This window comes from Pantherophis guttatus, chromosome 1 (genome assembly GCF_059756535.1).
Source record: "Pantherophis guttatus breed Tessera chromosome 1, ASM5975653v1, whole genome shotgun sequence".
NCBI classification, from domain to species: domain Eukaryota; kingdom Metazoa; phylum Chordata; class Lepidosauria; order Squamata; family Colubridae; genus Pantherophis; species Pantherophis guttatus.
In genome coordinates this window covers 162,668,482-162,696,222 of record NC_142063.1, presented here as the reverse complement: position 1 = coordinate 162,696,222, position 27,741 = coordinate 162,668,482, and the positions used below count along the sequence as shown (strand labels likewise).

Genomic DNA, 27,741 nt, shown 5'->3' with positions numbered 1-27,741 from the left:
TTATTGTCAGGAATAGGAAAAAAATATTTGTGGTATTGTCTCTTCATTGTTAAAATAATTTGACTGGTCAACAAGAGTAGGCCAAGAAGTACCATTTACTTTGTCTCAGGAGTGGAGGGAACTTGTAGGCTGGTCTCCCTGTGCCCTTTCTGTATCTTTTGCCTTGATCTATGTTCTCTTATTATTTCATCCTTGAAATATGTGAAATACTTTCTATTTAGGCATGCATTAATGTACAGATGCTAAAGCAATAGACAAACATATTTCTAATAGAGCTTCCAGATGCTTAAATTAGGGCAGAATATGTATTTTTTTTATCTCATTCTTTTCTGTCTTAAAAATGGAGGTTAAAGAAGACAAACAAGGAATTCCAAGTTCTTGTGTTTATATTTTAATGTGAAGGAAGGAAAAGTGTAGGAGAGAGAACTGCTGAAGAATTGAAGAGCATAAATACTTTAGCCACTAAGCCCTCTTTCTATCGTCCCATGAGCCCCCCTTCCCAATTTAAATGGACTGCTTACTCCAGTATTTCTCAACCTTGGGAGGTTTTAAGAAGTATGGCCTTCCATACCAGAATTTCTCAGCCAGCCTGGCTGGTTGGGGAATTCTGGGAGTTGAAGTTGAAATCCACAAACCTTCAAATTGCTAAGTGAGAAACACTGGCCTTGACTGAAGTGGGGGCACGCAAAGCCCAATACACATACATACATACCACTTTATATGAGCCCAAATTATATTTGCTAGTATAATACTACAGGAGGAAAATGGATTGCATATGAGTGCAGAATTGTAATAATTTATTACTAATCCACTTAATTGTCTATTGGAAAACTGAAAGTTGTGGCATGGTTGAAGATTACCATGTTTATAGAAGGGATTAGATTTAATGGCTGGATTCACACATTGCATAATAGTGGCCTGGTACATACCGGTATTTAACACAGAATTATAGGCATGACCTATAAACCCCTGTAGCAGAATTCAACATCAGGCTAAGACAAAACCAAACCAAGTTATGGTTTGCTATCATCTGTGAACCCATAATGTGCAGAAAACACATTGTTGCATTGCATACTATTTCTAGGGCTTATTAAAACTTGATACAATAATTTTCATTTTTTTAAAAATGTACCCCCATGATTCAGACTTGCTAAAATCTCTTAGCAAATGCATTTCTCTTAGTAGTATAAAAAATAAAGGTTCCCTTCGCACATATGTGCTAGCCGACTCTAGGTGGTGGTGCTCATCTCCATTTCAAAGCCGAAGAGCCAGTGCTGTCCGAAGACGTCTCCTGGTCATGTGACTGGCATGACTAAATGCCAAAGGCACACGGAACACTGTTACCTTCCCACCAAAGGTGGTCCCTATTTGTCTACTTGCATTTATGCGCTTTTGAACTGCTAGGTTGGCAGAAGCTGGGACAAGTAATGGGAGCGCATCCCGTTATGTGGCACTAGGGATTTGAACTGTTGAACTGCTGATCTTTCGATCGATAAGCTCAGCATCTTAGCTGCTGAGCCACCGCATCCCTTGTCTTAGTAGTATAGTAATAGACAATTAAGTGGATTTCTCTTAGTAGCACAATGCAGTGCAGTACAGGCAGAATTCCTTTTTCTGCTTGGCCCATCTTTAGTGTGACCTGGCATGCCTCATCCTCTCCAGCAGCTATTCACATAGTTACTCACATAGTCCTACATTGCCATTTCATCTTGGGTTCCAGGCAGCTATGTTCTGTGCTGTGCTTAGCAGTTGGCACTTTTAAAAAAAATAATCTTGTAATTGATCCAACTATGACCTGTTAAATCCGTGACTGCCATCAATTTTAGAAACTCATGCTCCCTTCATTCCTGGCACCCTTTTGGTTCCTGTTCAGGCTGGAGGAAGCATGGTTCCATAGTCCCATAGAAATAACTGGGAACAATGCAGGAAACTATCAGCTTAAAACTGCAATATAGAATTGCCCTACATAGCATCATTCAGCAGACTTGGACAATTTGCTTGAGCCCTACCACTCTGGCAGGGCTCAGCAGTACAGTATCACTTGTCCTGGCATTGATTGGCTGTGTTTGAGGGCTGCTTTTTAAACTTCACATAATGTCCTGAATACATATTACATTAATGTAACCTGCCTTCCATCGAGGACCTGTATGCTGCAAAGAGGGCTGTGAAAATATTTACAGTGTCGCATCCTGGACACAAACTGTTTCAACTCCTACCCTCAAAACAACGCTATAGAGCACTGCACACCAGAACAACTAGACACAAGAACAGTTTTTTCCCCGAATGCCATCACTCTGCTGAACAAATAATTCCCTCAACACTGTCAAACTACTTACTAAGTCTGCATTACTATTAATCTTTTCATTGTTCCTATCACCCATCTCCTCCCACTTATGACTGTATGACTGTAACCTGGTTGCTGGTATCCTTAAGATTTATATTGACTGTTTCCCTATGACTATCATTAAGTGTTGTACCTTGTGATTCTTGATGAATGTATCTTTTCTTTTATGTACACTGAGAGCATATGCACCAAGACAAATTCCTTGTGTGTTCAATCACACTTGGTCAATAAAAAATTCTATTCTTCTATTCTATTCTATTCTATTCTATTCTATTCTATTCTATTCTATTCTATTCTATTCTATTCTATTCTATTCTATTCTAGGAATTAGAATGGCATATTTAAACCACCTATTATGAAGCAAGGCATGTGATTGCCTATTAGCTTTGAAAAGGCCACAAAAGAGATATTATTACTAATTGACACTTGCCATTGGCCTGATATAAGTAATCTTGAGTCAATGGGCAATCTGGTGATCCAGGCCAGTAGGCAGCATCTGTCCATCAATCCTTCCTTCCTTCCACCCACCCACCCACCCATCCATCCATCCATCCACTGATCCACCCACCCATCTATGCATCCTGGCAGAAAGGTATCAATGATAAGCAGTAAAAAGGTCAGCAGCAAATCTGTGTAACAGGTCTTAGTATCCCTTAATTCACTGCTATGCAATTTCCCAGAAAGAACTGGGATTTAGCTTCTGGATTACTGTAACTGAGGTGAATAGAGAAGAACTCAAATCACCTTTATCACCTTGATGTTTCCTGATAAGAATGGACTTCAGTCTTCATAATTTCAGCAGGAAAGCCCGCACACGAAAAGGGCATCTTAGACATGCAAGATCAGAAGAACGGCAAAGCTTAGGCTGATTGCATCTGTGAAGGAGGATGCTTCCTTTCAGAAGCAAAAGTTTGTTCTAAAGAATGCTTTAGCATCTCATTGCCTCCTCATTTTCCAACAGTCTGAATCACCGAATAAATTTTTCTGAATCAAATATGTGTGGACCCCAATCTGTTCTTTCAAGGGAGAGATTTTCTTGAACAACAGCAGGGAAAGGTAGCTGCTCTCAGAAACTGTGTATTTAAGAAAGAAAAGAAAAGAAAGAAAGAAAGAAAGAAAGAAAGAAAGAAAGAAAGAAAAAAAGAGGAAGGAAGGAAAAGTTTGAGGGAAGAAGAGTGTAGCTTCTCCTGATTCGATTGTTTACCATCAGTCATGCGATTCCTTGCCAGGGACTGGATGATTATTAGGCTGAAGAAGCTGAAAGGGGGCAGGAAAAGAACTGGAGGCAGCATTCTTCCTATTTAAAGCTGCATCACTTGAGGGGGGAAAAGTGTTTGCAGGCTGCGCAAGAGCCAGAGCTGCTTAAAAAGAAAAGGCAAGCAAGAGAGGAGCTTGCAGACTTTCTGTGTGTCCTGTGGGAGTGCTAAAAGAAAAGAGCTGGCTTTATGATGTCCATATGATCTTCTTTTGTACACTTTTTGTTTTGCACTTTTCCTCCAAGGAGGATATACATGTCTAATATTTAGACATGATGGCCATCTGGACCCAAAGAAGAACGTTTGTCATTCTTATTGCTTTTCTAGGACATTTGGGGACGATACGAACACAAGAAGAGGACGAGTTTGAAGGGGGTGAGTTTCTCTTTAGAATGCCGAAGGTCACTTTTGTGCTTTGAAGCTTTGAAATAAAAGTCAGCTTGGAAGTGCAGGATGCCCTCTGTATATTTGTGTGGGTGTACTATGAACTAGGGGATTGAGAGGAAGCTGAAAAGTCAGCTAATGGGAAATGGATTTTAAAAGCTAAAGATTTTTTTTTGCCTCCTGCCATCTGCACGGTGGACAAGGAAGAGAGGAAGAACAATGGGGGAAAAAAAAATTCACCAAGCTCTTAGGGATAAATGCAGTTGTCTCGCTTTGTTTCTGTGTATGTCGTTTTGAAAAAGAAGTCTTATTACTGTTTGTAATAAGTTTGCAGTTGTGATGAAACAGAAATGCAGCCTTGGAGACAAGCCTAAACTTTCTGAACAGAGGGAGAGGGAGAGGGAGAGAAGTAAACACAAGGAATTGGAAGGGTGGAGTCCTTTTGCACTGCCTAAGCTACATCTGTTTTATTCAATTCTTTGTTAGCAAGAATTGCACAGAACTTCTTTCTTTTTTGGTTCCCTTTTTTCCCCGCTGCTTCTCTGACTTTCTCTCTGCATTTCTTTGCTTCTTGGAGTTAACCATTCCCCCCTTTTCCTAAGAGACTCGTCTTGATGAAATCCAGACTTTGTGACACACTGTTCTTTCACCCTTCTGGCTGGGCTATCAGCACCCTGCATTTTGCTCCCTGGTGCTTGAGGACAGGAAGTCTAGTCAGGAAGCATAGTATTTGTCTTCGTGGCATGGCGATGGATTCCATTTAGCCAGCATGTTGGCTTCCAGTTCATATCGGTTCAAGGTTAATGTTGGGAGGATTCCTAACTGGCTTTCTGTGACACCCACTTGGATTCAGCTGTTCCGAATTTGTTCTGGTTAGATTAGAAACTCAAGGGGAACTGTGAAAAGGATGAGGATTTTATTTGGTTTATCTGCATTTGCTAAAACGCTACACTGATTTGTAAGAAATTGGAATGGTGGATGAAGTTTGTTTGTGTGTGTGTGTGTGCGTGTAAGTGTGCATATGTGAATGTGTATCTGCAGATTGTTGGACAGTATTACTAAAATGGTTTGGATATTTTCGGGCAGGAGAGCTTGCATACCCAACGTTTTGGATGGACAATCAAATATGAACAAGGTCAAAAAAATTTTCCACCCTGCTGGAAGTCCAATAGAGATAAGGATGTTACTGTGCTGTACACTGTAGAAGGAGACCTCTAGAGGGTGCCCTTTATGTAATCAAAACAGGCTCTAAGATAATGTCAGATTTGCATGGGACATGCTTCAGAGAGATAGAGTCGCAGTGGAAAGACAAGGCCACTACCCAAATTCACAGCCCAGTCCTATGCAGCCTTCCCTTGGAAATGTGTGCCATGGAATTAATGGGGTTTGCAGGGCAATCCTTAGGAATTCCATTGATTTAATAGGGCTTATTTCTGAGCAAGTGTGAATCAAATCAGCCAGTCCTTCCTCGCTGTTAAAAGACAGACAAACATGACAGTGGAACTTTAAGCATAAGATTTTTAACTGCCAAAGAAATTAAAAAGCATGCCCTGAACAAGCTGTTTAAGTGGGGTTAGGTTAGTACACGCCATTTGTTTTGTTTATGTGCAGCCTGGGGGTACGCCAGTGATCTTGTGTTGGGCAACACATTTTCCACTATATGTCATATGCAAGGGAGATTTTCATTAAACAGTCAGGAGGCCAAAATATGAACTATTTGTTCTAGGACTGAAACGTTTAAATGTTGTCTCGTGCAATAATGCGATTAAGCCCTTGCATTTTTTGAGGGCTGCCAGCCTTCTAAAATCAGAACCTAACTCAGCCCAGCTGTAATCTTGTTTTCTGTGGAAGGTTACCAGCTTGTTTCATGGTAAGGATTATCTGTTGTCATGATCTCTTATTCAGAAACAACGTGTCTTCGTAAGTCCAAATAATACTGTACATTGTATTTCATCTAGGATTACTCCTAGGCCATAGAATGCAAAAGCTACTGAAAACCCAGCTCACAAAATCCATCAGCTATTCGCATAGCTGCCTCTACAAACTGGATGGCAATCTAGAGATAGGGTGCTGTCTATGATCCATCATTCAATGCCTGCTCAGGGAGAGAAAAAGAGGCTTGGAATCCCTTATTCTCCCAAGATCTGAGGTCCTCATTTCCAGCCAGGTGGACATTATCACCCTTCAGTTATTGCTCTTAGGCTTATGACTCACTACTTGCATACATTTAGTGAACTTGTGAATCTCCATAAATTATTGAACTTGAAGTATCACTAGTCCAGCCAATGTAGTTAGTGTTGAGAGATGCTGGTTTAGCAACATCTTAAAGGCCACTGGTTTTAACCCCTATCCTAAATGCTCTGTTCAGAATTCTCTGAATCATCAGTCGTGTGGGAATGGTTGGCCAGTAGTGCTTTTCCTTGATTGTAATTTTCAAAGTGTGGCTGGAGGCCTTTCCACCCTTTTAAAGTGGACCTCTAATCTTTTTTTAGATTAGTAGAAGTAATTGAATCTCACCTAACCATCCTCTCCTTCCTCCTGTTTTATCTATCGTTTACAGTGCTTCAGATTATTATTCTTTCTTCCTAGTTTTGAAAGTTTTGGCCCCCTGCTTCCTTGTAAAAAGCTGAATCCAAAGCTGTGGGAGTTACCCTCAGTGGAAAATATTTGACTTATTTTATGAACTGTTAAAGCAAATATTGACCAATCTTCTGGACAGATATGGAATGTTATACTTCATTGATGTTATGAACAAAACTTTAACTTTGCATTCATTCAAAATCTGATGGATTTGGTAAGAGAAATGAAATTAGTATGTATGTATGTATGTATTTATTTATTTATTTATTTATTTATTTTATATGCCAGTTTTCTGCATATCAAGGGACCTCTGATATAGAATCAGTAAAACAAGGCAGCCATCAAAATTAAGGGGAATGAGAAGATTAACTAGGCATCCCTAAATTCTCTGCAGATGCAAAAGGAATGGTGCCTTATAAACAGAGATGGGTTATGTTGTGGCTCCAAGTACCATATGGGGCTAAGGAGTATCTTAGGATGTGATTTGGCTATTCAATTATTCTGTACATAATTTCCTACATTGGTCTGAGTCATACTTTTTTTAACCATGATTTATTAATTCAGCCAAAATGACAGTGTTTGCAGCAAACGCTAGTCAACAAACTATGGCACATAAGCCAGAATAGTTGTGGTTACAGAACATTTTAAGAGTGATTAATGAACCCAGTCAATAGATAAACTGACCATGACATTTATAATATATAAAAATGAAAAGTCAGCTAATTGTACTCCCCAGAGTGTACTTCATACTGGTTTTTTTCTTGTGTGGAAAAAGAACAAACGTAAAAATGTATTGTGCTTTATTTTCCTCAAGGAAAACTGGGACTTATATATATATAAGTGAACATATATATGTTCACAATGGCAGCTTTTCAAGGGGTAAACCTAAATCCTTGTTGGTACCAGTGTTTTTAATAGGACATGCAGCTAGACTCTTAGCCTAGGACCATGATGGTGAAACTATGGCATGTGTGCCCGAAGTGGCATACGGAGCCATGTCGCCTGGTCGCCTGTTCCTCTTCCGGGTTTCTGGCGAGCATGCGCGCACGACAATCAGCTGGCCTTTTTGCATGTGGCAGTGCCGGAAACTAGAAGAGGTAGTCTTCTGTTTTCCTGCATGAGCATGTGCGCTGGCCAGCTGATGTGCGCCAGAAACCCAGAAGAGTAGCTGGCTGAAACTGGAAGTTCAGTAGTTGAAACCGGAAGTTGATTTTCGGGCGCACCGCACGTGGTGCGAAAAAGGTTCGCCATCACTGGCCTAGGACAATAGAGGAACTGAAGAACATTGTTGATACTTCTTGCAGAAACTTGTTGCGGGATCAACCCAGGTTCCTCTAGCCGAGGGGTGTCAAACTCGTGTCGCCATGATGTCATCACGTGACATATCATGACTTCCCCCCCTTTGCTAAACCAGGCATGGGTGTGGCCAGCATGTGATGCACCTGGCCCATGAGCCACGAGTTTGACACCCCTTCTCTAGCCATTTTGAAAAAAAGTCTAAAGATACACAATCTGGAGATGTCTTCATTTTAGGATTTTTATATCTTTCTTTGGAGTGCCAGTTTGTTGTAGTGATTAAGGTATCAGGCTATAAACCAGGAGAGGAGTTCTAGGCCTTCCTTAGACAAGAAAGCCAGTTGGGTGACCTTGGCCCAGTCTCTCTCTCTCAGCCCTAGGAAGGAGGCAATGATGAACCATTTCTGAAAAACCTTGCCAAGAAAACTGCAAGGACTTGTCTAGGCAGTTCTCAAGAATCTGACACAATTACATTGAAGGATTTTTTTTCCCTTTAGCCATGGCAGAGTCACTCCTGCATCCTTCCAATGTGATGAATCCCTTGTGTCTGACTATATTTTCCGGTACAGTTAAGAGTGTAAAATATAAAACCTTTGAAGGATATCAGGCTGCCCTTCCCTGCTTGAGCCTATGAAGGGATGCTTGTCATTATGTGATCAACAAGAGAAATAAAATTAGATGTCAGTAATATGAGTTTGAGGAACGCGGTGGCTCAGTGGCTAAGACGCTGAGCTTGTTGATTGAAAGGTCGGCAGTTCAGCGGTTCGAATCCCTAGTGCCGTGTAATGGGGTGACCTCCCGTTACTTGCCCCAGCTTCTGCCAACCTAGCAGTTTGAAAGCACGTAAAAAATGCAAGTAGAAAAACCTTTGGTAGGAAGGTAACAGCATTCTGTGCACCTTTGGTGTTTGGCCATGCCTGCCACATAACCACGGAGACGTCTTTGGACAGCACTGGCTCTTCGGCTTTGAAATGGAGATGAGCAGCACCCCCTAGAGTCGGGAATGACTAGCACATATGTGCGAGGGGAACCTTTACCTTTACCTTTAATATGAGTTTGCTGCAAAATCCTGTCTGTATGTTTACTCAGAACAAGAGCCACTTTGATCAATGGGCTAACCTTCCACTTGGACCACTATTACTAACTAATATACATTATTACCTACTATGTGAAGAAGCAATTATTTATACAACTCCAGTAGCAGAAACTAGAACCAGAGGCAATTTCCACAACTATTTGGCATTTCTCTACTTTACACTGTGAGGACCAGACATGTTACTCATAATTCTGCAAACTTAATCCTTTTTTCTCAGTTTTTTAAAGTTGAGGGAATAGAGTAGAGGGAGAAATATGCCAATAAAGCTAGTGTGTATTCAGACCTGAATCTAGATTCCCTGCTTATATCATATTTCTATTCCATATGATGATTGGTTTTGGGTGAATGAGTAACAATTGCTTTCCAGACTTTAAGCACAATAATAGTTGGTCACTGAATATTTCAACTTAAGAAAATGCTAGCAACAGTGTGACATTTGCTTTCAAAATAGCAACTGCATAATGGCAGCCCTATAGGGAATATGTAGCTAAAATGGGAGCCAAGGAATAATATAGATTTCTTCATGCTGATTTACTGTGGAAGAAAACATTTTTCTTCTGATGATGAAGTAAAAACTCAATTTATTATACAATAAATAGTTTTAACAAGAATGGAAGAAAGGTAAAGATTACCTGGCAGTCGAAGTTATGCCAGTGATAATAAGCCCCATATTACAGAAAAATGCAGCCTTATTTAAAGGAATACAATAAATTACAATGAGATGCCAAGGATAGATCAAGGAAAGGCATGCCAAAAATGCCTGTAGGATATGCTATAATGAATACATTTAGAGCAAAGGAAACCCAGATGGTTCCAGTCAAGCAGATAGTGCATGTTCCATATGAATGCCAAGGAATCCATTCAAAATTATTTCCTTACTTTTCATAAACAAATGTGAACATGGTTGTATCTCCTTAGCTCCTATGCCATGAAAGCTTTCATTTCACTGCAAACCTGACAGATTGAATTTGGGAGTTCAAAAGGATCATGGAAGCTGCACTATCAGCCTACAAGGGATCCCAAGGACCAATTCTTGATCCAATAAGCTCTATCAAGCTTTGAGTTAGAGCACAAGCCTTCAGCATGTACTCCTTAGAACACCTTAAAAAGTTATCTGGAACACCTTAAAAAGTTATCTGGAGATAAGACAATTATCAAGTGCATGGGGAAACATGTCTGTTCTGACCTGGATCACTGCTAAATTTGGGGAGCGTTGGTCCAGGATATTATTCAAAGGTCAGACATTGTGCTCAGCCCCTGAAAAGTTACACACTGTCATTTTAGAGATTGTGCAAGCTGAATTTAGCAAGGAGACCCTCCTTGCAATACTGTATGGGGAGATCGGCATTTTTCCATTTCTGGCAAATCTAAAGAGCAGAATGAGAATCCCTGTATCAGAGTTTGGATAAACAAACATTCTATATAAATACCTTTTTAAAAACATTTTCCAGCCCAATGGAATGTTGGAAATAAATTATGGGAAAGAATTTTGATCTTTTGTCTGATTATTGATCCACAGCAAGATAACTCTCTCAGAACAAAAGGGGACCAAGTTTGGTATGGAGAGAGAAGCTGACAAAATAAAGTTCAATTTTAAAAGTGGACTGGATCAGCTGAGGGCTGAGGAGGAAACATTTCCTCAGTGCATCCATATGGAGAGCAGTTGGGCAATGGCTAGAGATGCTGGTGAAAGCCTTCACCTTTCTCCTTTTTGGTCCCTTTGGGGCACCAGGACTCCTAACAAAGCTTTTTTAAGGAGGTGGAAAGAATTCGCAAAGTCATGCTTTGCATGTTTTCCTACTTTGTTTATAAATATCCAACATGCACAGATGAAACCTGCATGCCCCTAAATCCCATATTTTTAATGAGAGAGGACCTTTGTAGGATTCTCCCCTCACGATTAATTGAATTGAGCTCCACAGGGTTTAGAGACTGTAGTTTTCTAATGCACATTCTGTTTCTTTGGGATTTCCATAGTCCTAAAATTGTTAAATTTCAAAAGTACTATGTTTGGGAATATTTGCTGTTGGGTACCTTTTTCATTAGATCGTTGCTTTTTCATTTTTTAATAATGTTTTCCATATTTTTCCTTCCATGGCTTAATAAATCTGCCGAAAGACAACTAGTTGGCTATCTCCTTACCTGAAAAAAATTCATCTCCGTCCCCTGATTTGAAGCTCAGCTTATTTCCAGCTGAGCTAACTGAGCCCAGGGGGTTAAATGGTTTAGCCATAATTGAGATTAGACATTTTAGCACTGCTCTTTTGCTCTCTAGACTCTTTGAATGATTTAGACCACACAAGATCTGCTGCTTTTCATATAATATATAATGGCCTCTTTCTTGAAAAGAAGGGAAGCTTCTGGATGAAACTAAAACAAATGACAATATGTCAGTTCTTCTGCATTTTGCATCCTAAAAGAAGCACAGCAGAATTGAACTACAAGGGTTGTTTTAAATCCTTGGTTGGATGGTTTAAGAGCTGCATCTGGAGATGTGCTGTTGAGTGGAAAAAATCTGGCAACGTTCTGTACCTAAAAGTCCCAGAAAAAGCTGCGCTAGTAGACATTGCATGACGCTGCGCAAGGCTGCATCCAAGAGAGTTGTGTAGCGCCTTGCATAAATGGAAGTACATCTTTGGATTTCGGTTTTTATTTTGGTGAAAAGATTGTGAACTCAGTAAAAAAGAGAGAGGTAATGCTGAGCTACATTTTTTTGGTTTATTTCCCTCATTTGTAAAGGCAGTTGGGGGTGGGGCTAGCAAGAAAATGGAATAACAAGAAATGGGAATCCAGGAATTCCTTCCAGGAGGGAAGGAAGAAGGGAAAAAGAAGACGGGAGGAAAGAGAATCTTTTTTTGCTGGCAAGTTGGGGATTTTTTCCCCTTTAAAACCAAAGCTTGTATGCTTGCATGGGTCTCTCCCTTCTTCCCCATTCTTCTTAAAGAACACAGGCACTTGACTTACAACTACAACTGAGCTTGGAAATTTGATAATTAGTCACTGCGGCTGTTAAGGAGACATCCATGTGACCACCTCACTCAAAGATCGCAAACCGAGTTCTCCCTTTGCAATTATTAAGCTACCGTGCAGGGGTACCTCGGGGTGAGAGAGGCCTTGGGAGGCCATGTGCTCATTGACATTGCTTAAATGTGCTGTGGATCGGGAAGCATCGGCTGGCTAGGCCTACCAGCACGCAGATCCTCTACCCACACCATCACGCCCAGTTCTATTGCTTTGCTCCACCCTGCATGTAGGCTCTATTCTCATGATGATTCGGAAGGCTCCTTCTATGAACCATACAAAGTGGAGAAGGGGCCTTCTGAACCATTATGGCAACAATGGCATTCACTAGTGTTTTCTCCTCTGGAAAGGAAAACACCGGAGAAGCTGGCATTCTGAACTTCAACATTTCAGAACATTGAAGGCCAGAGCCTTTAGCGTTTTCTCATCCAGAATCCATTTCTTTCACTAGTATTTTTCAGGTCTCCGAAGGAAAAAACACTTGCAGAGCTGGCATTCTGAAAGGCTGGAAGAATTCAGAAACCAGGAGGGAATTTTGCAACAGCAGTCATCTGATCACAGGGCATTTGGCAACTGATAGCAAGTGCGGGCAGATTGCCAAGTGCCTGAAATACGGTCATGTGACCAGGGGGAGGGCAGCACAACATTGTTAAACAACGGTCTTAGGTTGAGGACTAGTATTCAATTCAGTGGAAGACACCATTTACCGCCGAGAGCAAGAAAATACTTATTTAAAAAAAAAAAACCCAGGAAAAAAGGAAATGAGAAAAGAACAATGCAAAACTATATCTCTTTCTTTCCTCTGGGTTTTTGAAGGATACTTTGATTCCTTAGAAAAGAAGCGAAAAACAATGCAACTTTTACAGGAACTAAAGCATCTCAGAACCTTTGACACAGGATTTGGCCAGCCTTTAGCAAAAGTTTTTTTCATTTGTGGAAGATCACCTCTTTATTCAACTGTGAGGACAACAAAAAATTGCAGTAGTCCTCCCCAGACCACTTCCTGAAGTGTTAGAACTATATTTCTCAGGATTCTCAGCCAGCATTGCTGTTGGTCATGGTGACTGGGAATCTTGAAAGTTATAGTCCCAGGACACGTGGAATTTTCCTGGCTGGAAAAAACTACAGAAGAGTTTACTTTCAGTGCAGTCACTGTTCTATTATTATTAAAGAAAATAAAATTAAAAAAAAAATCCTTTCATAGTTTGTTTTTGCAGTTTTGGAGGTGCAATAATTTACGGGAGTGTGTAAAGACATAATGTCTATAAAACATTACACAACTACTCAAATGCCTAATAGAAATCTGTTTTTTTTAAAAATGTCATAAAATAGCTAAAAGATGGGATTAGGTAGCCTTTTATTTAAAAAAATTAGAAGCATTTATACCCTATTTTTTTGACTTTTACAACCATAATGATTTTGTAATGGATGGCTAAGCCAATAAAATAGCACTGGAAGCCTCTAATCTCCTGTCCCAGGGCCTCTGAATCCTTCCCCTGCTCTGAGGTAAAAGCTGGATAGTTTTTGCTTCCACCATCTATCTTCCTAATCAAAATAGCTCTACTCTAAGAATCTGTTCTGGCTCCCCAGATATTATTTTTAAATATCATCTTCATCACCATCACCACCACCCCTCCACTTCCAATATTATTGTCCTATCCTGTGATTTATTATATGAATAATATAATAAGCGCTTCACTTTTCTTGGACTTCCATTTCTTGGCAATTCCATCTCCACCATCTCTGGTGGAGAGTGCAGTGGAATGAGTGGATGAACTTGGGGGATGAGGGAAAAAGATACTGCATAGAGCAGGGGGTCTCCAACCTTGGCAACTTTAAGACTTGTGGACTTCAACTCCTAGAATTCCTTAGCCAGCAGCTGGCTGAGGAATTCTGGAAGTTGAAGTCCACAAGTCTTAAAGTTGCCAAGGTTGGAGACCCCTGGCGTAGAGAATGATCAGACGAGAGGAAAGAGTCCATTATCACTTAATGGTAAGAGAAAGAAACTTGGGAAGGATGTGTCCTAATATCAGGTTGGTAAATGGGGGTGGCAGGAAGTTTGTGCCTTCAGACTTGCAAGATTTTGTTCATGTAGCCTTACAATAAAATAGAATAAACTCACCCAGTCCTGTTTCTTGTCTGGTTTACCTAGGTGGACTAACAAAGGGAGATGTTAATCATCTGCTTTCACCACTTCAGTTCACTGATTCTAATTATAATTTTAGAATGATCAAGGTTTTAACACCCTGGCAGTGTCAGATGCTGAGGTGATATGATTCTGAACATGATTGGAGAGTCATATCTTACCCAAGAGAATATGGATTGAGGTCTGAGTCTTTGTACAAGCAGTCTACCTTCACAAGTTCCCACTGAATGTGAATAGTATTAAAAGTTTTCAGTTAATTAAAAGCTGCAAGATTGCATAGTCAGGTGATCATGATAAAAATAGGAAGGATGGAGGTCTGTAAAGTAATTAAAAATAAAAATAAATAAATAAAAAGAATGCAGCCATTTACTAACAAACCCAGAACCCTGATCTGTATATCCTTTTTTTTAGGTCACTTTGGGGTTAGCATATTCTTAACTAACAGACCAAATTTAATGCTGCAAAACCACTACTATTGTAATAGTTAAAGCATTGTGGAAGTTCATCATTGAAATCTCTGACCTCAGGGACAACCAATGGCATAACTGAAATCTTGTTTAAGGCAAAATAATGCCATCCGGCACTAGAAAAACTGGGAAGGGAGAAATAGAAAAAAGCAAATTCTGTCTAAGCAGAAGGAGGTGGGTTAAAAGAGTGAAATTGGGTGAAGAGTATCCTAGTCATAGGATCTTAGTTATGTTAATTATTTACAATATGAATTTGATTATACAACTGAATTAGCATTTAATAAACAAATAGTTCCCTCAACCTTGTCAAACTATTCACTAAGGCTGATTACTACTGCTATTAGTCTTCTCACTGTTCCTATCACCCATCTCCTCCCACTATGACTCTATGACTGTAACTTTGTTGCTTGTATCCTTACAAATTATATTGATATTGTTTCCTGATTGCTTATTTGTACCCTTTGACTATCATTAAGTGTTGTACTTTGATTCTTGATTAATGTATCTTGTCCTTTTATGCACACTGAGAGCATATGCACCAAAGACAAATTCCTTGTGTGTCCAATCATACTTGGCCAATAAAAAATTCTATTCTATTCTATTCTATTCTATTCTATTCTATTCTATTCTATTCTATTCTATTCTATTCTATTCTATTCTATTCTATTCTATTCTATTCTATTCTATTCTAAATATTTGACATACAGCTCTCGTGGGGAGGGATTTTTGTAATTCATTTTATCTCCTATAAAACAACTGCTTAATTGCACTCATTTTATCAGCTGTGCTTTGGAGTTCCTATCTTTTTTAAAAACTCTTTTTAGATTTATTAGATAGTGAATCCTTTGCAGGTAATCCTTTACTTATGATTGTAATGGAGCCTGTCCATTACGGCCATTGTGACAGTCATAAAGCAGGTCATCGCATGACTGACCTGATTTTACAATCTTAAGTGAACACGATAGTTGTTAAGCAAATCCATTGTTTGCCATGGGGCATTTTTGTAGGAAACTAGACGTAAAAGCCAATTTTCATAAAAAATGTAATAAATTGTGGCCATGTATCTGTGAGAGGCTACAAATGGATGTAAATGCGGCCTGGTTGATGAATGTCCAAAATAGGGCCATGTATCCCAGGGGGGAGGAGGTAACAGATGTCAGACCTTTGGAACTCAGTCATAAGTACCTTTTGAGGGGGCATGTTGTAAGTTCAAATAGTTGCTAAGTGACCAGCTGTAAATCAAGGACTATAAATATATATAAAGCATTGCAGTGTTATCATTAAGTAAGTTCAAAAGTCTGATTTTTGAAGTCACTGTTCTGAAAATCTGTCATTTTTTTTATTAATGAAAATCTGCTAAGCAGATGGATTACAAATTTAAAAATCGTTATTTTCTCCCGTTCCCCAGAGTTCATTTTTAAATATCATTATTATCATCATCATCATCGTCATCATCATCATATCTCATCTTGTGATTTATTATATGACTAGAAAAATATGTTAGCTTGGATTGGTGTGGAAAAGGTCAGGCTAATATGAGTGGTTCAGATGCAGTTGGGTGATTGACTATGTGCCAATAAGTCAGTGTTGACTCTTATGACCACATAGATAGATTTTCTCGCTGATCAGGTGCAATACCAAGTCATCCATCTAAAACTTAGATTTACTGATAAATAAAAACATTTGTAGCTCAGGGTTGAAATGAGGAGTCCTTGGTGCTCTCTGAGCTTGGTTGTGTTCTGGCAGATATTGCATTACCCAAACTAGGTAATATCTTCTAGTTTGAATAATGAAATGTCTGCAAAAAAACAACCAAACTCAGAAAACACCAAGGACTCCTCAAAACTTAAATTTGTTTCTTTTTCTTTACTTCATGTCAGGATTTCTTCCCTCCTTTTTTGTTATTTTGTTATTTAGCACTGTCTGAACAATCCAAACAATTTTTTGGGTGTACTGTAAAAAATTAAAGATTAATCCTAACACATTCCTGAGGCATTTCATGCCCTAGGCAAGCTGCATTAACTTATTTATTTATTTATTTATTATTTATTTATTAGTCCAATTTACATGCCGCCCTTCTCCGTAGACTCAGGGCGGCTTACAATGCATTATAGCAATAGTATATACCTGCTTATTAGGGCTTTCGGCCCCCCCTAAGCAGTGTTGTTCTATACAAAGTTGGCTTATTGCCCCTACAATCTGGGTCCTCAATTTACCTATCTTGAAAGGATGGAAGGTTGAGTCAACCTTGAGCCTGGTAAGATTCGAACTTGCACTAATTGCAGGCAGCTGGCAGCTAAGTGCTAGCACTTAACAGCACTTTAGTCCGCTGCACCACCGAGGCTCTTATCTTATCTTAACTTATCTTGAAAAAGCTTTATTTCATTATCATCTACAGTAGGACAGGCTAGAAAAACTGATTATAACAATTTTCTTAAATTAATCTTATAAGAGTTAATTGGCTGAAATTTGTAGGAAGACATCTACGGAACAGGAGGAATAAAAGAGTAAAAAAAAAGTTATGATGGCAGCCACAATGGTTGATCAAAATCCCACGGAGCTTCAATCAGCAATTGCAGTCATCATTCTGACTTTTTTTGATCTCTAAATGCAGATCAGCTTGTTTTTGCACCAATGGATTGGATTCAGGGGTGAAATGCTCCCGGTTTGGACTGGATCAGGCAATCCGGTAGCGATTCTGGCAGGTGGTTTGGAGAACTGGTAGCGAAGGCGGCATGAGGCTCCGCCCATCCACCCGGGTGTCATTACTCCTGGTTTTAACCAGGAAGTAATGTGTTTTTTACCCTCTGCGCATGTGCACAGGCGCGACGCGTGCACTTTCAAACCAGTAAGGAAGGTAAATAGATTTCACTCTGATTGGATTTTATAAGAAAACTTTGTGATGGGAATCATTGTGGAATGTGCTCTACACAGGGCTGCCCTTGAAGACTATCTAGAAACTTTATTGGTCCAGAGTACAGTAGCATAGGCAGCGATGGGCATGCCACAGTATACCTATGTTCTACCGCTGTTCTTTGAGCTGCACTGGCTGCCAGTGGGCTTCTGAGTGAAATTCACCATACTTGTTATCACCCACAAAGCCAGGATATGTGAGGAGCTGCCCTACAGTCCATGGTTTTTACCTGTTCAGTAATATTGGGCACAGTTGGTGCACTTTGGGTCCCATTAATTAAACACTGCCATCTATTAGGAGCTAGGAAGCATGCTTCTCTGTGCCAGTCCTTTTAACTAACTAACTAACTAACTAACTAACTAACTAACTAACTAACTAACTAACTAACACACACTAACTATTTCTGACCCCTCTAATACTCTCACTATGAAAAATAGAGGGAATATTTCAAGAAGAACAGAGGCACACATGTTCCTAAAGAGTAGATATTGTTTTCATAACCATCCAGTGGCAGGCTGCTGTTGGTTCAGACCGGTTTAGGCTAACCGGTAGTTTCGATGATCAGCTGGCCCTGCCCACCGGCCCCCACCCTATCCTGTACTATATTTCCTTCTTTCTGGCTCAGCCGATTTGCGCAGCACAGCTGATTTCTGCACCTCTGCTGTTCTACTTATTGGGGCTGCCTTAGAAGGTAAGCAGCTAATCTTCAAATTGCTGTATTTTGAACGCTGTGCGCAAGTGCATTTGATGCGTTCGCATGCAAAGCGCACATTCACAGAACCAGTTGTTAAACCGGTTGCAACCCACCACTGTAACCATCCAACAAGATGGTTAAAAATGTAAGATAGTAAAGGCCTCATCCCTGCACAGTGATTTTAATCTTGATTTCCTCAGTCCCAGTCCACTCCCTTTTTCTTCAGTTCTAGAACTAAAAGCAACACCTTCCTTTATGTTAAAAATGTCGAAGAAGCTAAAACAAAACCTTTTCATCATCAATTCATGTTCATGTTTTCTCTGCTCTTTTAGTTTGTGTCTAGATGCTTAATTATGTCTGCCCTTGATCAGTGGAGTTAAATTAAATTGCATTTCAAAAGGTTTTAATTCTTTCATATTTCAGTTGAATGTTTTTGTTGTTGTTATTAAGCATCTGGCTTAGCTAGTAAACCCAGGAAAAGGGGGATAAATTTGGCAGATGAAAAACATCTCCAATTCATCTTTTAAAGACATTCATGGCATATTTTATGGCAATTAAAAATAGAGGGACATTTCATTTAAAATATTTAATCTGCTGTGTTTTGATATAGATTCCCATCTTTTTCAGCTATAAGAGGTGATATTGTTTGGTTAAACATTTATTAAAGTATCAGGTATTGCAATCCACATGATATAATCTTAGTTACGGTAATTATATCTTGAGGTACTTCAAATAAAAGTATTTTACTAAGGGCTTTAGATGATATAGTTAATTAAGGCGTTTTAAGTATACAGCAGTTTATATTTAATGTTTACAATTGTCCTGAGGAAATAACATTAGTTTGCAATATTATAATTAGACAAAATGTATTTTGATTGCATTTCTTGTCAGATTATTTTTTCTTGTTTTTCTTTTAAATTTCTTCCATTAATGTAAAAAATCTATTAAAAAAAGACTTCTGATTATCTTCTTCATAATTCTTGCTGAAAGTAACTGAAAGAAGCAAATTAATTCATAGATTAGAGAGTGAAACCACAACCAATGCTTGTCCACTAAGTCATGGTTAAATATGATTTGTTTTACTCTAGCCTGATATATAAATTAATAGCGCCAGACTAAGTTTGACAGAGAATACTTCATGAATCTATAAAGTCAGAAGAGGGATGTATTTAAAACAACATTTTAGAGTTTCTTTTGTGTTTCCTTAATTTTTTAAGGAAATTTCTTACAAATGGTATCTTGCAATCATGATGTATTAGCTCTGGGAATCACAATAATGGTTCTACTAATGATTTGACAATTAAAAAAGCATTGTTTGGCATTATTTTACACTGTTACATAGCAAGACACACACATACACACATAGAGAGACTCAAATCTTAATTACACTTACACAGTTAATTACACAATTTTATGTGATAGTTAAAATAGACCATAGTATGAAGAGCCTTATATGATGTTCGGGGCTCAGATTCTCTATATAATCCATGCAGAGAACATTGAACATTCCTTTTTATAATGGGTTATATGACCCACCACATTGTTTTATCAATCATTGGATGTATTGGAATATCTGCAGGGAGTACCATTTGCTTGCAAGCAAAACTGGTAGTACCACAAAATAGAAAAAGTAATAGAATATGAAGAAGCTAAAGTGCTCTGGGACTTTAAAATCCAGACAGACAAACATCTACCAGATAGTGCCCTAGATTTACCAATTGTGGATAAGAAAGACAAAAAAAAAATTGATTAGTGGACTTTGCAGTACCTGAACACAGCAGAATAGAAGGGAAAGAACTGGAGAAAACCACAAAATATAAAGAGGCATAGAACTGCAGAAGTTGTACTGCAAGTTGAAGTAGAAAGACAGCAAAGATAGCACTATCTAATTGTATCTTGGGTGCAACTTCAAAGTTTCTGGAGTATCACCTGAACACCATCGGCACTGACAAAATCACCATCAGTCAATTGCAAAAGGCAGCTTTACTTGGAACAGCTTACATCCTAGGACAATATGTTTTACACCACCAAATATCTGCCTATTCTAGATCCTTGGGAAGGACTCGATTATTGGATAAAAATCCAGTCTAAACATCTGGCTGACTGTGTGACCAACCACAATTTTTAATGGAAAAAAGAAGTCAATGTTGAAGTCCTTCATAACTGAGGTTAGGGTGGTTTATGAAAATTTAGAAGATCAAGGATATGGTGTAATGGATAGAGAAAGGACAGCAGTGCTATTCATGATGAATGGATTCAGGCCTTGAAATAACTCATGATGAATGATGATTCATAAATGCAAAGCAAAAAAACTGGACAGATTAGTCAACTAATGCTTTTTTGTTTATTTAAAAAACGTTATCCTAAGGAATATTCACAATAGTTAAGACAAATGCAGCATCTCGCTAGCAGAAATTTTGAAGGATGATTTCCAGATGTTTGAAAGCTCAGTTTGGCAGTAATAAATAAGTACTGAAGCACATTCTGGTTCCATGAAAGAAAAAATAAAGTGAAGTCCTGTTGGAAGAAGAATGGAGCTCTGACAGACTGGCATAATTTGCAGAACATGACAAACTATGGAACATATGAAGACAGTAGGAGCCAACAGTGTATTGTGGCTGCCCAGAAGATGTTGACTCTCAGGACTATAATTCATACTTGATCATAGAGAATTGAACACATACTGTATAATTGCAAGTCTATTTTTATTCGTCCCTTTAATCAAAAATGCAGGCTATCCTCTTCGTCAAATGTTGCCAGTGCCAAGGTATCCTTTGATTTAAGGCTACCCTTAATCCTACCCTTTATGTTCTAGGAAATTCTTTATTTCCCAGGAGCATAGATTTTTGTGTCTCTTTTGTCAACTTTCCCCATCCCCCATGGTCATCTGATATTTCCTAGAAGTTGCATGAAGGAGGACAGCTCTTTGAGCATGCAAACTCACTCTTTTTTTTTAAAGTAAAAGAAATAGTCAAACAGCACACTCTCTTCCTGCAAAATAAAACATCATAATATACAGTATAGATACCAACGCATCAAAAACTACCTCATAAATATTTATTATGGACACTCATTCAAAAGTGAGAGTGACAACTCAATTCTTCCTGTGACTCCTTTTCACTTCCCTTCTCTCAAGGATTTTAAATCTCTCGATGTCAACTCCTGCCATGCAATTTTCATCTCTCAGTATCACATATCTTCCCTTTATTGAGGTCTATCACACAGTGAAATTACTGGAAATCTCCTACTAAATGCATTTTACTAATGACAAGCCTGTGATAGTATACCAGAAGCTGGGAAACTTTGATTCTTAAAAAAGTAATTTCTTTCCTTTACTTCATGGCCTTTTGGAACATATTTCCCTAAGAGAGGGTTTTTAAAATTCTTTTCATTCTTGGAAAGTTGCATATAAGAGTCCTTGATCCTTTGTCTGTTCGTTATCAGGATAATTCTCAACAAGCAGATGAGAACAGGACCAAATGGTTATTTGGGGAGAAGCCAAGAAAGATTCAATTTGAAAATAGATTGGACTCAGCTATGGGCTATCGTACAGAAGATAGGCTTGAAGAAGAAATATAAGACCAGTTATGTAAACACCAGCTTGGCCCTGAAATGTGATTAGGTGAGAAAGAAAGTCAGGACTGCCCTGCCTTGATTCTCCTGAGTATAATGATAATGGTGATGAATCTCTGAGAGGCTTTTAATATTTCATTATTACACCCTGTAAAGTAAGAGACATTACACTTTCTGGAATTGGTTTCCTGACCTAGCTTACCTCAGAGGGCTGACAGATAGCTTTAGGGAAAAGAATTTAAGATGTCTTCAGGACATTTGTTTGAGAGTGACAATTAGAAAACTTAGAATTCAAATAGAGTTTGTATTCCTTCTATGACCAGTTCTAGTGGAACACAGCAATCAATAATCAGGTCTTCTATATTTAGTTATCTGACATGTGTTAGATAACTATCTCATCTGATCAAATTCTGTACTTTTCTGAAAACAAGACTAATTTTTTCATTAAATAATTTCACTAAAAATGGGAAATGTCTTAAATCAGTTGAAAGCATGGCAATAAAGATAAGTATCTTTTTCACTGTAATATTCTTGATTAACAATACTTTTCAGTGGAATAAGAATTCCAGGCTATATTCCTTTGGGATAATTATGATACTTTAAGGGAAACTGTTTCTGTACAGATTTACCTCAGTTAGTGTAACCATTGCAATTAGGATTGGGATTTCTGTCACTAAATGTCATGATGGTAAAATATGATGTCACATGATCACATCTCTTATCAACAATTCTGGCGCTTCCCAGTTGCCATTTTTAAGCAAATCCAGCACCATCATTGTGAAGATGATACGTGGTCATCATTTTCGGTTTTCTCTGCCAGCTTCCCCATTAACTTTGCTTGTAAGAAGCTAGCGAAAAAAGTTGCAAATGGTGACCATATGAACACAGGACATTGCAACAGCTGGAACTTTAAGGACCACTCATAAGTACCAATCATTCAGTGGCATTGCACATTTGAATATTTTCTGAATGATTGATTGTTAAGTGAGAACCACCTATGGTTACCCTTAATGAAGGATGCCTGGTTTTCTAACATATATAAATGAATCATTCTGAATTCCTGATTAATTTTTCTCAATCATAATTTTATATTAGCTGTTTTTATTGTAGCATTTGTCTCATAACTATAAATGTAGAGAAATATTGGCTCTTGTTCCTCTTCTGTTTGCTAAAATATTTTTTCCTAACAGTTTGTAATCAGAACAAGGTAATGCATTTAATGCATTCTACATAATATATATGTGCAATATTCATACAACTGAGTTGTTGATTAGTCTTCATATAACTAGATAGTGAAGCTGAAGCTCAAATACTTAAATTATTAAATAATTAAATTAAATGGCCATTAAATGAGAAGAGAGAACTCATTGGAAAAGACCCTGATGTTGGGAAAGATTGAAGGCAAAAGGAGAAGGGGACAGCAGAGGATGAAATGGTTAGATAGTGTCACTGATGCAATGAACATGATTTTAGGCAAACCCTGGGAGACAGTGGAGGAGAGGGGGGCCTGGCATGTTATGGGATGCCAGGCCCTCATAGGATTGCGAAGAGTTGGACACGACTTAGCGACTGAACAACAAAATTCATATAACTAAGTTGTTGATAAATAAAAGTTAGATTGAGTGAATTTTGTACCGTTGGGCAAAACCTTTTTGAAATGCAATTTTTATCACCAGTGGTAGGCAAAAAACAGACAAGATCCAAAATGCCTAAAAAAAAATTAAATCTGTGGTCAAGCAAGCTTAAAGTTTCCATGTATCTTCTTTCATCTGATCTTTCTGCTGATGACATAGTGTTGTTATGGCATACTTGTGGTTCATAAACTTTTCATAAAAATGTGTGATAAACAGTTTCAATGCCATCCTTTTCAACGCTGATGGTTTGAAGGCTTTTGTCAAAGTCTTTTAAAATATTCAGTTATTTCATAAACTTAATGAACAAAGTTAATGAAAAATATATTCCTGATATAAAAAGCTTCAATACCAAAGAAATAAGCTGAATGCTATTATTTCAAATAAGATTTTCATTCCTATTAAAATCTGAAATCAGAAACTGATAATATTTACAAATTAGGAAGAGAAAGAGAAACTGCCCATTTAATTTAATTATTCATTATCAAAAGAGATCTATACTATAGGTAATCCCTTGATTTAGGACTGGTTGCTGCAGTCAACCAATTGGTTGGAAAAGACTGTAACTACTTTAAATAGTATATTCATGCCCCCATACTGTTGCTAGTACATTTTTGACTAATTTTTGTTGCATGGACAGCCTTGTTTATTACTTCTCTTCTGCAAAGATAAATTATCCCCTGTGTCCTTTTGCATAACAATTGGGGAAATTTGCTTTGAAAATGCAAGCCTCAATAGTGTAATTCTGCATTAAAATTTATTATTTTATCCATCACAAAGTATTCATAAATGTCTCAATACTTGGAAAATAATATGGTAAACAGTAGCTTTAGTGAAAACTTATTGAGAGTGGACACTCTGACATATCATTGCAAAATATTCTTTTGTATTTCAATGTCTGTATTATTTTTTTGCTGAACAGTTAACAGTAGCATACTGTCTTTATCTATAATAATAGCAATAGCACTTAGACTTATATACCGCTTCATAGTGTTTTCACAGCCTTCTCTAAGTGGTTTACAGAGTCAGCCTATTGCCCCCAACAATCTGGGTCGTCATTTTACCAACCCTGGAAGGATGGAAGGCTGAGTCAACCTTGAGCCATTCAGAATCGAACTCCTGGAGTGAGCAGTGAGTTAGCCTGCAGTACTACATTCTAACCACTGTGCCACCGTGGCTATAATACCAGGGTTTCATATATTTCATATATTTTGGGGTTTGTAAATTTTTATTATGTTGGAAATGTGGAACTAAAAGAAAATAAAAATTGATATTTTTGGGAGAAAGATAACCTTAGACATGCTCATGATGCTACTTTGGTAGCTGAAAGTGAAGCAGCCTTAAGGAATGTCTTATTGAAGATGAAATAATAATGCAAAAGATAAATTGCTAATCAATATTTTCTAAAAGCTAGAATTATTTTAGGAGGCAATGAAAACTAAGTGAAAATAGGCAGAAAAATGGAGTATTTTCCTAGACTGGAAAAAAAAAGGTCTAGCCAGATCTAAACAAAACATCAAAGTGCAAAGACATTACATTGACATCAAATATTAAGAACATGGTTGTCCAAGTTGTAACATAGAGCTGGATCATCAGAAATCCCTGAACAAATAAAAACTGCTGCCTTTGAATTGGGTGGTGTGGTGGAGAAGATTTCTGGGAATGCTTGGATTGCAAGAAGAATAAGTCATTCAATCCTAAATGAAGTAAAACCAAATGAAGTAACTGTTTTGGGTGCATAATGAGAAGACAAGTGTCACTGGTAGAAAAGCTGATGTTTAGAAAAAGGCAGAGAAGAACACAGGGTAACTAGATACTATCACTGATGACACACAGGTGGATGGGTTAAAGAACGCAAGGAATCAGTTTACAGAGAGTATCCTGGGGAAATGATGTCTCTTGGATCATACAGAGACCAAGGTGATTGAATGATGGGACACTATTAACAACACGATTATCTACAGTTTGTGTCTGGATTACAAAGAACGCACAATATACTCATTGCTCCTGCCCTACTTTGATTATTTTTAAATTTTATTTATTTATTTTGAATGTATACTTGTGCATAGGCAAATACATTACAGTGGAGTAAAGCAACTTGATAGATATATTTATTGTCTAACATGTAGACAAGCACACTATTGCTAATAATTATGGCAGAGAGAAACTGAATGATGGAGACTGGGAAAATGATACATTTGATTATAAATCTAAAATGCATGGAAAGCTTCAAGCTGGTCAAAAACTTTGATTCTTAATCTAGTTTTGCTTCTGCTTCAAGTTACCTAGTTGTTTTCTGGTTTCCTGTAAAACGAAATCAAATTTTACCAGAAATTTCTCACTAATGTCAGAAAATATTGTTTTGTCACAGTCAGTCCAAATCATTGCCCTATATGGTCCATCAAGTTAGAAGTAGCAATAATTTCCCTTGATGCAGCACTATATTGTTTTTTGTTTTTTGTTTAAATTTGATTTATATGCCGCCCTTCTCCGGAGACTCAGGGCGGCTTACAATGCGTTAAGCAATTTTGTGGTTTCTTTTTGTTACAGTATTAAAATTGACACAAAAATTTTCTTTAACGTACATAGACCTGTCCTACATTTATTATTATTCCTTGCCTTTGAAAGATCCACATCATGAATAGCTTGCGTATCACCTTCAGACATTCTAAATTCTCAAGTAAACAGAATCGCAGACTTGGACAGAAATGGTGGAATGAGAGTGGTGGCTGGATGTAACAATAAATTTTCCTGCATTAATAGTACAGGTATGCAAAATAAAGATAACAATTCATTTTGTGTGTGTGTGTGTGTGTGTGTGTCTGTGTGTGTGACTGTGTGTGTGTCTGTGTGTGTGTCTGTGTGACTCTGAGCCAGTATTTTTTTTTACTCTTGGCAACTGCCTGGCAGTTTTCTTGACAAAGTTTTTCAGAAGTGGTTTGCCATTGCCTGTTTTTAAGGAATGTATACTACACCGCTGTGTCAGAAGCACAAAAGAGCTTCCATAATGAAAAGATCAGCTGGTGGCATCATCGTTGCCAGAGGAATGCCCAGCTGGAGGCTGTTTTCATGTCCCCATTAAGTTGCCTACCAAAGTGATACCCATCTATCTACTTGTGATTGCCAACTTTCAAACTGCTGGGTCAACAGGATCTGGAATGTGTGACGAGCTTGCCCTATCTTAGAGATTAAAAAAAAAAAAAGAGTGGCTGGCCAAAATCACCCAGCTGGTTTTGTGTCTAAAACGGGATTAAAACTCATGGTGTCCCACCTGGTATCTTTACTATACCACCTGGTTCTCAATTAAATTTTTATTAAGTAATAAATATACCAATGCATTCTGTTTGATTATTTCCTGATAAGGATCACATGATAAAAAATCGAAAAGAATTTTGAGTGGCGTGAGAACGAGGAGACAGGAAATTGCCAGTTTAGCACTGTGTCCAAATAATTCCACTCTCACCATAATGCAATTAAAAACAATAGGCCCAGCCCACCTGCATTATCAAAACATTGAAGCTAAACTCTCGGGTCATTCCAAACTCTTCTATTTGTTTTGCTATTGCTACAGCTCCTTTCTATCTATCTAGAATAGTTTGGGCTACTAGCCACGGGAAAAGTCCAGAGTGGAATATTGAAACCTCCAAAGCAGAGGTGGTATTCAGCAGGTTCTGACCAGTTCAGGAGAACAGGTAGCGGAAATTTTGAGTAGTTCAGAGAACCGATAAATACCACCTCTGACTGGCCCTGCCCCCATCTATTCTCTGCCTCCCGAGTCCCAGTTGATTGGGAGGAAATGGGGATTTTGCAGTAACCTTCCCCTGAAGTGGGGTGGGAATCAGTAGTGGGTTTCTCTTACCTTCGCTACCGGTTTGGAACCAGTTTCTGCTTGTGCATGGTGCTTCTGCACATATGCAGAACTTTCTGCGCATGTGCAGGGCATCCATGATGACGTCCAGGCGGGTGGGCGGAGCCTCCCGCTACCACTACCGGTTTGCCTGAACCGGGGCGAATTGGTAGAAACCCACTACTGGTGGGAATGGAGATTTTACAGTACCTTCCCCTGTCACACCCACCAAACCATGCCACGCCCATCAAGCCGCACCCACAGAACCAGTAGTAAAATTTTTTGAATTCCACCACTGCTCCAAGTATAATTTGGGGGAAGGGGGAGGGCAAGGAAAATCCTGCTGATTGGTTCAGCTTTCAATTTGGATCCTGCTTCTGCTCACACACAGAAGGCAAACCAGCCATGGAGTGGACTAATTACAATGGGTGATGAAGAACTGAGAAACAAGAGGCAGTGAAAATGTGCAGGATCTTGCATGTTAAAAGGGCC

The 27,741-nt window shown here is 38.5% G+C and overlaps 1 protein-coding gene across 1 annotated transcript in view; it reads left to right on the top strand.

The window, feature by feature from the left end:
- The first annotated feature begins 3,631 nt into the window (after nt 1-3,631).
- COL5A2 (collagen type V alpha 2 chain) overlaps nt 3,632-27,741 on the top strand; it is a 178,161-nt gene continuing 154,051 nt past the window's right edge. Inside the window, exon 1 of the mRNA XM_034429209.3 lies at nt 3,632-3,975. Within this exon, the coding sequence (XP_034285100.2) occupies nt 3,873-3,975 (103 nt within the window). The 5' untranslated portion in view covers nt 3,632-3,872. The remainder of the gene's footprint in view (nt 3,976-27,741) is intronic.